Source organism: Peromyscus maniculatus, chromosome 5 (assembly GCF_049852395.1).
Source record: "Peromyscus maniculatus bairdii isolate BWxNUB_F1_BW_parent chromosome 5, HU_Pman_BW_mat_3.1, whole genome shotgun sequence".
Lineage (NCBI taxonomy): Eukaryota > Metazoa > Chordata > Mammalia > Rodentia > Cricetidae > Peromyscus > Peromyscus maniculatus.
In genome coordinates this window covers 95,655,267-95,669,225 of record NC_134856.1, presented here as the reverse complement: position 1 = coordinate 95,669,225, position 13,959 = coordinate 95,655,267, and the positions used below count along the sequence as shown (strand labels likewise).

At 45.6% G+C, this 13,959-nt stretch overlaps 1 protein-coding gene across 1 annotated transcript in view; it reads left to right on the top strand.

Annotated features, from left to right (window-relative positions):
- Positions 1 to 9,309, top strand: part of Actn2 (actinin alpha 2) — a 72,013-nt gene extending 62,704 nt beyond the window's left edge. Inside the window, exons 16-21 of the mRNA XM_006980163.3 lie at positions 663 to 797; positions 1,711 to 1,890; positions 3,085 to 3,231; positions 5,648 to 5,713; positions 7,447 to 7,605; positions 9,082 to 9,309. Coding sequence (XP_006980225.1) covers positions 663 to 797; positions 1,711 to 1,890; positions 3,085 to 3,231; positions 5,648 to 5,713; positions 7,447 to 7,605; positions 9,082 to 9,240 — 846 coding nt within the window. The 3' untranslated portion in view covers positions 9,241 to 9,309. The remainder of the gene's footprint in view (positions 1 to 662; positions 798 to 1,710; positions 1,891 to 3,084; positions 3,232 to 5,647; positions 5,714 to 7,446; positions 7,606 to 9,081) is intronic.
- The last annotated feature ends 4,650 nt before the right edge of the window (positions 9,310 to 13,959 follow it).

Genomic DNA, 13,959 nt, shown 5'->3' with positions numbered 1-13,959 from the left:
TATTAATACTGTCAGGGAAACATTTTCAAACCTTGGCCTGAGAGGGCTCAGTGGGTGAAGGCCCTTGCTGTACAAGCCTGGGGACCCAATGCCCATATCCCACTTAAAGGGAGGAGAGAACCAACTCCACAAAGTTCTCCTCTGACTTGCACATGCGTGCGGCAGCATGTGTATGCATGGAACACATGCATGCATGCTCACACACTCACTTGCACATGCACACACACTGTTGTGATAGTGACCATAACTGGTTCTACTGAATCCTGTGTTCATCTGATGCTCACATTCATAGATAAAGGAAATGCTGACTTTCAGTCAGGGAAAGTGAAGGCTTTCCCACATTCAAGTTCATGATTCTGTGCTGTGGTCCCAGCCCCCATGGGCTTGGTGCTGCAGGAAGAGGCCCTTTTCTTAAACACCCGTGACTAAGCTGTTCTTTCAGTAGTCCCTTGGTGTCATAAGGTAACTGTCAGAACTAGTCCCTTGAGCAGGGACTCCCATTCCCCTCTGTTCCCAAAACCTCTTTCCTCCCCTCCCCCCTGCTTGCCCCTTCCTCCCTCTCCAAACCCTAGAGTCCTAATATCTGACGGTGAGCTCATCCTGTGGTCATTCCTGTGAGACCAGAGCTGGCCTCTCACCCTGCTATCCTTGGGCTCTGACAGGTGAAGCAGCTGGTGCCCGTCCGGGATCAGTCCCTGCAGGAGGAGCTGGCTCGCCAGCATGCTAATGAGCGTCTGCGGCGCCAGTTTGCTGCCCAGGCCAATGCCATTGGGCCCTGGATCCAGAACAAGATGGAGGTAGGTGGTATCCTTCCTGGAGCCTTCCGGAGCCTGGACTTGGTACTGAGCTTCAGAACAGCACACCCCTGCCTTGTTTCCTGTCTGCCCCACGTTGTCTGTGACCTTTGTCTCTCCATGCCAAGGGCTGTTGGAGAGGTCAGAGTGTAGGGAGAGGCACACTGAGAGAGGCGCATTCCCACTCCCATCTCCCATCAGTGACAAAGCCCTTTTTGAGGTTCGGTCTCACCAGGAGCTAGACTTTTAAACCATCCCTCTCTAAAGAGGGCAGGTGAAGACTCACACACACTTTGTGTTTCTAGAACATTCAAGGCACAACAGCGTTGGAATGAATGGCCCTGAGGGTCTGGCTTCATTTTATAGCTTTTCAACAATAGCTAGGAGATATTTTCTGTCTCCCCTTTGGGGTAAAATGTTAACTTGTAGAGGTATAAACACCTAAAATTGTAAGAAATTCTCCCCAGTGGTCTGATACCTGTCTGGCAGCTCTGCCGATGTCTGTCAGTCCTAGGGCCCCCAGCACCACAGTCAATGTGCTCAGAACATGTCTCCACCCTTCAAGAACGCCAGCGGGACTTTGCTTACTCCCGCTTTGGAGTGATTGATTTGGTTGATTTTCTTTCCCCGTTCTCTAGACAGACATGAACTCCACCTAATTTCATCTTGTGATCTTGTCACCAGTCTGTCTGGGAACATCTAGTGCCTTGGGCTGCCTGGTGTGGCTGTGGCCACTGGCACAAAGCCAGAGGCCCTCTCTCTGTCTGTCTCCATGCTCACTGTCTGCATCCAAGCGCCCTCTGTCCACCTGCCTGCCCCCCCCCCCAGAGTGCCCCCTAACTTTCCTCTACTTGCCTCCTGCTTACCCCTGGGAGACTGCCCCCCTCATTGAGTGCCCCTCTGACCCCACACATAGGAGATCGCACGGAGCTCCATCCAGATCACAGGGGCCCTGGAGGACCAGATGAACCAGCTGAAGCAGTATGAGCACAACATCATCAACTACAAGAACAACATCGACAAGCTGGAGGGTGACCACCAGCTCATCCAGGAGGCCCTGGTCTTCGACAACAAGCACACCAACTACACCATGGAGGTATGACGGGCGCACGGGCAGGCTGCGCTTTGCCACCGACCTTGACACCTGCTCAGCTTGTTTCCTCACACACGTCTCCCTCTCTGTGGAAAATGCTGTACATGTGAACACTAGAGAGATTTATGTCTTCCTCCTTACCGGGTATGGAAGAGCACTGTGAACTGTTACCAGTGCCAAACAATAGTTAATTGTCAACCTTCTTATTGCTGCCACAGTGAAGTCATTACACTTCTTTGGAGGGGTTACCAGAACTTAAATTGTCCTCATTTCTTCCCATTGTGTTTTGGTTAGGTTTTTTGTTTGTTTGTTTGTTTGTTTTTTGTTTTCGTTGTTCTTGCTATTGTTTTTGAGACGTGGTATTATATGCCCCAAATGCTCCTCGATCTGACTGTGTAACTGAGAATTATCTTGAACTTCTGAGCCTCCTGCCTCCACCTCCTACGTGTAGTGATTATAGGCCTGTGCCACCATGCCCATTTGTTATTAGTTATTTTAAAAATTAGCATATAAAGTCAAGACTGTCCCTATTTCTGCCAGTCTGGTTCAATTTGATGTCCCTGGGAGCCATTGGGTATAACCCAGTGCCTATCCAGCTCTTTGGTAAGTGGGAAGATGTCTTTAGTGACAAATAGACCACATGTTGAATATTTAATCTCCATAGTGTGGACTTGGAGATACAGTTTAGTCATAGAGCACTTGCCTAGCATGTGCAAGTTTCTAGCTTTACCCCCTAGTTCCAAATATATGAAATATAAATAAATCTGTCCTATTATGCAAAGGGCCATTTTGTAGATTGTCATTTGTAGAATTCTGGTCTCACTTCTTAACGTTTCCCACACTGTAGAGAATCTTGCAAAAATTGAAAAAGGGGAAATGTTTTTAAGTCTGGGAAAGTCAGGCAAGTAGAGAGATGGATGGCTCAGCAGGTAAAGGCACTTACCGTAAAGCCTGACAACCTGAGTCGAGTCCCAGGAATCCATGGAAAGGTAGAGGGAGAGCTGACTCCCAATTTTCCCTGTGATCGCTGCCCATGCACCCTCACCACACTGATAATAATAATAATTAATAAGATAAGTATAGAAAACCTATACCAAGCTGTGCTTACTTCCTGCTTGTTTGAGTCACCCTCCTTCTGTGACATTGGTGCACTAGAACCTCCTTGACCTAGTGATTGTTGGTCCTTCTCCTTGGTAGCACATCCGCGTTGGATGGGAGTTGCTGCTGACAACCATTGCCAGAACCATCAACGAGGTGGAGACCCAGATCCTGACAAGAGATGCGAAGGGCATCACCCAGGAGCAGATGAATGAGTTCAGAGCCTCCTTCAACCACTTCGACAGGGTACTGCTCGCTCGCTCTCTCTCTCTCTCTCTCTCTCTCTCTCTCTCTCTCTCTCTCTCTCTCTCTCTTTGTTTGAAAGGCAGTTATATCTGGAATAACATGCATACTGTCACTTTGAGTCCTTAAAGTCTCATGTATCCCAGGCTGGCTTTAAGCTCCCTATGTGGCTGGGGATGACCTTGAACTCCTGGTCCTCCTGCCTCTACTTCCTAATTACTGAGATGATGACAGGAGTGTGCCATCATACCTGGCTAGTCACTTCAAGTCTTGCTGCTCCAAAAACTTCACAAGGAAACTGAGTGACACCAAGGGAACTAGCTATCAAACAAGCAGTGGTGACTCCTGATGCCATGCCAAGTGACGGGTGCATCAGGGCTTTTGCTTTGTTTCCCGGGGCTGGGGATTAGCTCAGTGGTAGAGTGCTCAAATATGAAGCACGAGGACCTGGGTTCAGTCCTCGGCTTGGGAGAAAAGGGGAAAAAAAGTCAAAATCTACAAAAAAAGATCAAACAAAAAAGTAAACCAAAACAACAATGTAACTTACTTTGTTTCCTGCAGACCCTTTAACTGGGACACTATAGTTAATATCAAAGCTTAACTACCCTTAGTGAAAGCACCTGCTTGGGCTGGAGACGTGGCTCGGTGGTGAAGAGGTCTCCTGTTCTTGCAGAGGACCTGGATTCAGTTCCCAGCACCCACACAATGGCTCACAACCAGCTGTAACTCAGGCTTCTGACCTTTGAGGGCCCATGCATACATGTAGTATAAACATGTACACACAGGCACACAAACATAAACATTAAGTAAATAAATGAATATAAAATGTGTTTTAAATGTAGAAAAGGTTTATTTACATTAAACATTGGAAACAAAGAAAGTTTTCTTGGAGTGTGTTGGGGTAAGAGATCAGATGTTTAGGTTACTTCATGTTCTCGTTAACAAGATGGGACCTTGCATGAGGGAGCAGAGGCAGGAGGATCTCTATGAGTTCCAGGCCAGCCTGGTCTACATAGTAAGTTCCAGCACAGCCAGGACTACTTAGCGAGACCCTTTCTCAAGAAATAAAAAAAGAAAAGAGAAAGAAAAAAAAAAACAGTCAAATGGGATGGCAGGGCCATGGAGGCTGTGGATGGAGAGCTTCCTCCAATGGGCATCTGAGTTGCTGAATGTCATAAAGAGCAGGAGTGATATTACCAGAGTTGTGTTTCTGGAGAGGCTCATCAAGATGCTAGATGGGAATGGGTGTGTGTTTGTGTGTTGGAGTGAAGGTCCGAAACGGAGCAGAAGTCTGCAGAGCTTAGTGACTAGATTTGAAGGCTGTGTGAGGGAAAAGTGATAGGTGACATAGTCACCCCAAACTCTGAGGGCAAGAGGGGGGTGCTCATGTGCCATGTCCAGTAAGCCAACCCTGCTACCCCAGCAGTGGGAGGCCAGTTTCAGAGCAAAGCCAGGGAGTCTGCACAGAACGATCTTCTCCAGCAAGTGACCATCTGAGACGAAGAGAGAGAGGTTCCCACCTACAGAGCTATTGCTCTAAAGCGGGTGCAAGAGCCAGAGCAGGGCACCAAGGGAAGTGGACAGAGGAGGGATAAGGCAGAGCTCAGGGCTGCAGAGTGGCTGACACTGGGGGAGGCCTAGACCCACAGGCCTGAGCGCCAACACAGGCCTGAGCGCCAACACAGGTTCCATTCGTAGAAGACAGAACTTCTACTATTAGGTCTCCGAACTGGCCATTTCCTGAGTGAACAAAATCAACCGAATTACCAATAAAGTCATGTACGTGTTTGAATGTTAGCGTCCCCCTCACAACCCTGAGACATGTACAAAGGAGCACTTTCCATCCTGCTCAGGATTTTGCATCAGCTATGATCTACAGAACTGAGACCACTGTACCATTGGGTTTGGGGGGAAAGCTGAGCTTGCCACACAGATGAGGCCACTACACTAGGCCCTGGATTCCATTCCCAGCATGCATCTGGACACTAGGTCCCAAGGCTGGATGAGCAGCAAGTTTCCAGCTCTAGAAATGTTTGCAGTATGTGCTATTATCAGTAGGTGGCAGTGGTGAGCTCCTGACTGGCTCCTGCTGCCTTTAATGTGGGTTCTCTTAATTTTTAATTAGTCTTTCTAGCACCTGCCTCCCTTCTTTCCTTTCCTTTTATTTTTGCAGCTCTGAGGATCAAACCTAGATTCTCATGAATGTTAGGCTGGCACTCTTCCACTGACTTACAGCCTAGGCTCCTCTTCCCTGCTAAAAAGGCTATTTTATAATGTTCTTGTACCGGTGGCTTTGTCCTCCTATAAGTCAGGGGTGACTTCTGATCTTGGTTGGGTCCCAGGTCAGTGGGCACTGGGTCTAGCAGACCTTTTCATCTTGTCCTTAACTGCCCTCTCTCTGTTCTTTGCATTTGCACAGAGGAAGAACGGCCTGATGGATCATGAGGATTTCAGAGCCTGCCTGATTTCCATGGGCTATGACTTGGTAAGACACAAGCTGAGATTTTACTGAGGTCTGATATTGTATCAAGCCTAGATTGTGGGAAACAATACTACATGTTTACTTTTGAATTGGTTGTAATACATTTGAATTGGTTCATTTTCATATCACAGGACCATGTTTTTTTTTGTTTTTTTTTTTTGTTTTTTTTTTTTTTTGAAGATCTGCCTGTCACTATAGGAAAACAATGCTACAGAGTTAAAAATTCATTTTTGTCCAGTAACCAGCAAGGTTTCCTCATGGTGAAAGCATCAAGGATATGGGTTTTCCTGGCAATTCTTAAAAGCTTTATTAATATAATTTACATACTCCACTGAAACCACTTAACATGTACAATGGCATCCAGTATCCTGAGTCTTAAAGTGTGTTTTCCTTTAATATTTTAGAAGATAGAAGAGAGATTCTTAAGGGCTGGACATGATGGTATAAGCCTTTAATCCCAGCTCTTTGGAGGCAAAGGCAGGTGGATCTCTTTGAATTCCAGACCAGCTTACTGTACATTGAGAGTTCCAGGCCAGCTAGAGATAAACAGTGAGGTCGCTGTCTTTTTTAAAAAGGAGAAGGTGGAAGAGCAGGGGGAGGAGGAGGAGAGGAAGAAGACAGATTATAGTAATATATCAGCTAAGAAAAAATACTTGCTGTGAGCTGTGACAAACATAGTGTGCTCAATTACCTTTGAGAAGTTACATATTTATCTATTTTGAAACAGTATCTTGATAGCTCAGGGTAGCCTTGAACTTGCTGAGATTTTCCTGCCTCTGCCTCTAACCTGGGGGTTAGAGTCCCAGCACTGCAAGAATAAATTAAATATATAAAATTTCAAAAGAAGCCAGAAAACCAGGTGGGTGACGTATGCCTGTAGTCCCAGCACTTGGGGTGTCTTGCCTTGTAGCCCAGGTGATGATAGCTTGGAACTTATTGTGTACTCCAGGCTGGCCTCAAACTTACCATCCTTCTGCCTCAACCTCCTGAATAAAACACTGTTTTTTTTAAAGCTTTTTTTTCAGTGCTGGGGACATACTAGTCAAATGCTCCGATACTTGTGGGGCGTTTACCCACCAACCCCACAGCTCCCCAGAGTTTTCTTGAGTGTGAGCAGCAGGAAATATTAGAAGGATTTATTGCAGAGAATCTTGCGGAGATAAACAGATAGAAAATAAAGGATAGCCTCTAGAGGGCCTGGAACCTATTCCAACGGGCCCGACTGTCTCTGCCCCAGGGTTTTTATAGAGACGCCAAGGGGTGGAGCAAAAACCTCCTCCCCCAGCACAGCCAAGTGCAGACCATCTCAGACACCTTCACTCAGGCCCGTGGTCCTGACCATCCTCTATGCGGATCTGCTGGGTAAAGCCACGAGGAACCCGAGAACGGGCTCCCACAGATACTGAGCTGTACTCTCAGTTTTTAATGAGTATTTTAAACATGACCTGCTTTGATTCCTCTGGTAATTTAAACTAAGGAACAAGCACTATCTTACTACTTAATTACTCTTCCTAATTATGTAATATAAATTAGAAGAGCATCGTGGGCTACCCAATGGACAGACTTGTGACATGCAGGGGCTTCCGGCTTGATGCTAAGCAGCTTTTAAAACTGATAAAAACGAGACTGTCACCCAGCGGGGAAGCCCTTTTCAGAGAGTGAAGAGAACCATGTGGAGGATTCTGGGAGTTCTCAAAGCTTGAAGCACTCACTGCCTCTGTACCTCCTCGCCTTAGGGTGAAGCTGAGTTTGCCCGGATTATGACCCTGGTTGACCCCAATGGACAAGGCACTGTCACCTTCCAGTCCTTCATTGACTTCATGACCAGAGAGACTGCAGACACGGACACCGCAGAGCAGGTCATCGCCTCCTTCCGAATCCTGGCTTCTGATAAGGTCCGCCTGGATAGATTTTCCTTTGTTTTAAAACGTCTTCAATTATCTTTGGGTCTCTGGGGGCAGTAAGTACACACAAACATGGGCCTTGGCATGTGTGGAGGTCAGAGGACAGTCTCAGATGCCAGTCTTGCCCTCACCTTGTTTCAGATATGGTCTCTCTTGCTCCATTTTGCAAGGCTGGCTTGCCTGCAAGCTTTCAGGGATTCTCCTGTCTCCACCTCATATCTCACCACAGGAGTGCTGGGATCATAGATGCATCGTGCTATATCCAGGCTTTAAAAAAGTGATTTGCCCGTGTGTGTGTGTGTGTGTGTGTGTGTGTGTGTGTGTGTGTGTGTGTGTGGACAGTTCTCTCCTTCTGCCCTTACATGGTTCCAGGGACAAGGAGCGTTCTCCAGGATTGTGCAGCTTTTACCTTCAGAGCCAGTTCACCAGCTGGACATTTCTAATATGAATTAAGCAGGGGTTTATAGTCAGACAGACGTTCAGGGAAAGAGTAAAGTTCATCTCAGAACATGAGTAGGGGAGGGCATCTCAAAGGAGAGTTGCTATATGTGTGCTTGTAAAAGCTCTATCCTCAGATGTCAATCTTGCTTTTTCCTTTTTTTTTTTAATTCTTCAACTGAGACAGCAAGAAAAATGGTTTATTGTACACGAGTTACACTTGGCCACAAGTGAGAGCAGAACCTGTCCAGAATGCCATAGGTCCAGGGCAGAAGGCTGGGGACACTGTTTTGGTTATAACAAAGGCAGTCAGGTCTCTCAGGTGGTCTCTGCGAACAGATGGTGATGTTCCAGGTCCACTGAGACTTATAGTGACACTGTCCCAAAAACTTGTACCATCGCCCTGGCCTTCGGCATCCCTTATTTCTGCTCCTTCAGCCTTCGTGGGTGCACAAACTGGTTTACTTGGACCTCTGCCTCAGCTTTCTTCTCCTGCACTTCAGCCTGCGCATCCTTTTCTTCCTCCACTTGGCTCATGGCCCGGGAGTTTCCAGGAAGATGGCGCTAAGGCCAAGAGCAATCTTACTTTTTCTTTAAGAGACATTTTTTTCTAGCAGTTTTTTTTTCCATATTTTTAATAGAGCTTGAAAGGGTCTCTGTTTTCTAAAACACCAGTTATGTGAAGTCAAATGACTCACTCCTGTGTTGTCCTCCGTGTATGATGTAAACCAACTCTACCTGTGAGGTGGTAATGTAGATCAGAATGTTTATCACTCACATTTGGTCCAGTTTGAGAGAAATATTGGCGATAACTCTTCATGTGCTTCTAAGAAGCATACTGAATTTCCTGCTGGCCACCTTGTAGACTCACCCTATACAAACCCAGCTTTTGTTCATCAGTTGGTACAATGGGTAGTAGAGGCCCTACCTGTAAGCCTTGCCAATGTAAGAAATGTGTAACTATTAAGATGGCTTATAGTCTAGTGTTCTCTGCATTTAATTTGCGCCCCTTGTGTGTTTTTTTTTCAGCCCTACATCTTGGCAGAGGAGCTTCGCCGAGAGCTGCCCCCAGATCAGGCGCAGTACTGCATCAAGAGAATGCCCCCGTACTCAGGTCCTGGCAGTGTTCCTGGTGCCCTGGATTACACAGCCTTCTCCTCTGCCCTCTATGGGGAAAGCGACCTGTGATGCTGTTTCTGTAATCCCTGACCCTATCAGAATGCAATAAAGGCTGAAGTATAGGTTGTTTCCTGGAAACCTTGATAAATTTTATTAAGAGGTGTGGTGAGCTGGATGCGGTGGCACACGTCTTTACTCCCTGCACTTGGGAAGCAGAGGCAGGTAGATCTCTGTAAGTTCAAGGCCAGGCCTGTTCTACCTAGCCAATTCCAGGCCTACCAGGGATGCATAATGAGACCTTGTCTCAAAAACAAATAAACAACAACCACCACAAAAGAGAGATTAGAGTGAGGGAGGGGCTAAGAAGAAAGGTAGTCTGTAAAGTGCTTGCCATGAACACAAAACCTCAGTCTGATCCTCAGAACTTACACTTAAAAAGAAGAAGAAGAAAAAAAAGATGGCTCAGCAGGTAAAGGCGCTTGCTGAAAAGTCTTAACAATCTGAGTTTGATCCCTGGATCCCAAGTGGTGGAAAAGGAGAACCACAAGTTTTCCCTGTGGCTTTCACACACATATATACACATGCACCTGTACGTATAGGATCATGCACATGCTCAGATAGTTCTCTGTAATGAGTCTTTCTCTGTCCTGCCCACCAGCTCCCAAATAATGACATGGAGACTTACTGTTAATTATGAAAGCTCAGCCTATAGCTTAGGCTTGTTCCTAAGTAGCCCTTACAACTTAAACTAACCCATTTCTATTAATCTGTGTTTTACCATGCGGCTTTTTACCTTTCTTTCATTCTGTGTGTCCAACTCCCTCCATATTTCGTTGGCATCTCCCCTGTGCCTCAGTTATCTCTTCCTACTTCTCTCTGCCCAAAAGTCCTGCCTATACCTCCTGCCTAGCTATTGGCCGCCCAGCTATTTGTTAAACCAATCACAGCAGGCTATCTTCACACAGAGTACAAATACCCCACAACATACTCCTTGCAGCTTGTCCTTTGCCAGCCTACATCAGGCAGAAGCAGTTTCAGTGCCGTGTGATGTAATGGTACTTTATCCGTGGGTTTCTCTCTGAAATATTAGCTACATGAAATGAAAGGGTAGGTAGGTTTGTTTCTTTGATTAAGTGAACCAGATCCTACTCAAATACTATGAAAATAGGGTGCTCTCAGAACAGAAGTGAGTGAGGGTGTGAAAACCAAAACATTCAGGATTCATGACTGGGAGAAGCAATCACAAACTGATACTCTGAAGGTCTGGTGAAGGTTATGGTGTTTAAAATAAATCTTCATGCTGTTTATGTTTATGTGGTTATCCTTGGGAGGACATGTTTAGGATTCTAGCTTTGGATTTTTTTTATCCAAAGATAAGCTGGACTTAAATCTAAGTGATTCTGTCATGTTGTCAGTGGAATGAAGCATTATGAGATAGGCCTGCCAGTGGGAAAAACAGATTGCTCAAAAGATCTTTAGTATTAAAAACTTTTTTTTTTCTTGAGACAGTGTTTCTCTGTAACTCAAGCTGGCTTCAAATTGGCTATCTTCCTGCCTCAATTTCCAAATTACAGAGAGATCATAGGTATATGTCAATATGGCCCCCTTTTAATAATTAAAACAAACAAAACTTTTTGGTTTTTTTGAGTCTCATGTAGCACAAGTCAACCTTGAACTCAGTATGTTCCTGAGAATGACCTTGAACTCCTGATCCTCTTGCCTCTGCCTCCAAAGTACTGGGACTACAGTGTGTCACTAAGTCAGGCTCATTAGATTTTAACATTTTATTTATTCTATTATTACAGTTTAGTCTGTTGTGTGTGCATATGGCCATGTGCATGTGGTAACGTGTATGGAGGTGAGAGGACAACTTCTGGGATTTGCTTCTGTCCTTTTACCATGTGGGTCCCAAGGATCCAACTCCAGTTGTCAGGCTTGGTGGCGGGCACCTTTACTTCCCGAGCCATCCTGTTGGCCTTCATTCATATTTTTGAATAATTAACTTTTATTATGTAATGTGTGTGTCTGTGTAGGTAAGTGTACATGGGTGCAGGTGCATGAGAAGGCCAGAAGTGTTGGATCCTCTGGAGGTGGAATTACAGGCAGTTGTGGGCCCCCAGACATGGGTGCTGGGAACTGAACTCTGGTCTTCTGGAAGGGCAACGAGTCTCCTTAACTACTGAGTCATCTCTTCGGCCCTTTCCCATTAACGTTTTTGAGGCAGAATTTGCAGCCATCTCTTCACTGTGTAGGACAAGACAGCCTGACTTGTGGGGGAAATCTTCCTTGGGACTGGAGGTGATTGCCAGAGATGGAGGTGGAGTCAAGAAGGAAAATGAGGTGTCTGTTGCTGTCTCTTGATTCCAGATGCCCAGAGCCTTTTATGTCTAATGCTCTGTTCTTAAATAAGGAGCTGGCAACAGCAGTTCCCAATGGCACAAGAAGGCTGCAGTCTGGGGACACCAGGTGGAGCTCTCATGCCTTAGCAGGAGAGGGCTGCCTTTCTCAGTTGTAGGAGGTAAGGTTTCCCCTCTGACCCTTTGCACCCCTTTGCTACATTTCTCCTGGGAGTTAATAAGCACTAAAGGTCAGGGCTTCACCTCTTGGACAGGACAGTGATTCATAACATGGCTCTGTCTGGGCCAAGCCCCACCCCCTCAAGGACATAGGACATCATCTGTGCTCCCCACTGGGTGTCTTGGTCTAGTCAGTGTGCATTCAGTTTTCCAATCCTGTTGTCTAAAGCTATATGACTTCCCAGAATCCCCATCATGCTGACAGCTTGCAGCAAACAAAGTGGGAACTCCTGTGAAATGTTGGTCCTTACTGATCAGGAAATGAGCTATAAACACCCCAAACAATTGCTAATTGCAATGAAAGTGTGAATAGAGAGGCAGCAATGTGCCTGCTAACTATGTCTGTTTCCTTGGCTTTGATAGGTTGCCACAGCCAACTGGAAATTTGTTCTTTCCTACTTACCAGTGTGTCCTGATACTGACCTTTCACCTTGGTCCATTTTCTTCGTTTGCTTCATAATTAAGTAGTTGACAGTTTGAAAATCTCTGAAATACTTGAACCTTTGAGTTTAATGTCAGATGCTTTTGGGGTGGTGTATAGGTAAGCTTTTGACCATTTGAAGCAGGTGCTATGCTCCAACTGGAAAGGTGAAGGAGAACCCTGGGAAGTTATTCCTCTTCACTAGGTACTTCTGTTTTGGGGTGGCCATGGGTAACTCATCTCCCTAATTTTATTTTATTTTTTTTACCTCTCCACAATATTCAGTAAGAGATTGGATCGGTACTATCTAATAATAAATGAGAAAGGAAACTAAGCCATGAAAAACAATAAAATGTTTATACTGTCATCCTAGAAGTTGTTTTTATTTCTGATCATGAGTTATCAATTAAATTTGTCAAAGAAAAAAAGCATCTCTGTTTTTATCATTTTAAAGGATACGCAGGCAATTTGGTTAGCTGTAAACAAACTTCTCATATTTGAAACATTCATTTGGTGTTGTGTTTGCCTCCTTTAAGGAGACAAGACTGGTTGGGGATGTGGCTCAGTTGGTAGAGTGCTTACCTAGCATACATAGAGTCCTGGGTTCCCAGCCCCAGCACTGCATAAACCAAATCTGGTGGCACATGCCTATAATCCTAGGATTCTGTAGGTGGAAAGGGGAGAATCAGAAGTTCAAGTTCATCCTTACCTACATAACTCAGAGTTCCAGGATAACTTGGCTTACAGGAATGAGACTCTGCCTTTAAAAAAATAGGAGTGGGGGAAACTTGTATGTAGTGTGGAGTAAACTTGAAATGGGGGAATTGGGACAGACCCACTGTGGGGTGAGTGGTGCATGACTAGGAGGAGTGTTTAAACAGTAGGTCAGTTCAGAATTCTCAGGAGATTACATATTTGTTAATTGTCCACACACCCAGTTCTTACTTTCGGGCTTCACAGTATGAAGGTCTGGGCTGTGACTTGGACGTCTGTGTTTTTATAAACTCCACAGGAATTCTGCTTAATTCCCATCTGAGCCTATGGCTTACAGGAAAGATCATTTAGTCATCAAACCCCCTAGAAATTAGAAAAGCCCTCACTGGAAAGGTTAATAGGGAATTGGACAACAAAAGAGTGGCCAGGCCAAATCACTGTGTTGTCTGTTTGGCAGAATAAAAATGCGTGCACATAGCCAGACATGGTGACACATGCCTCTAAGGCCAGTGCTTGGGAAGTAGCATCATGAGAATTAGAAGTCCAAGCTCATCTTTAGGGAGTCAGGCTCTCTGGGTCTATATGAGGTCCTGTTTCAAAACAAGTTCCCACCGCAGCAGTTTAGGCTTCTCTCCTGAGGAAACCAGGGGAAGAGAATGCTTGTGAGATCATCAAGGGACATGCACCACTCCTCCTCCATGGTTAGGAACTTCCGGGAAGGGAAGCCAAGCTGGCAGGTGGCTAGGAAGTGGGTTGCATGGGCCTTTGCAAGACCCGACCAGAGAAAGAGGAAGAAGATTCACTCTGTAAACAGTGGTTATGCAGGAAGGCAGAAAGTCTCTGTGAAGACACAGCATGATCCAGGAAATGGTATTATGGTCATAACTTAATTGAAAAAGGTTGAAATGAGGATAGGGGTTACTAGGAATGAGGTTCAGAGGCTAAGACCCAGGAGCAGGCCATGGGCTCCACTAGAAAGAAAACAAGGACAGATCAAACTGGGTGCACTAAAGCTGCAGAAGCAGACTAAAATCTGTGCCAGAAATGGACTTTTTAGTTATTTATATTTGGTTTTTG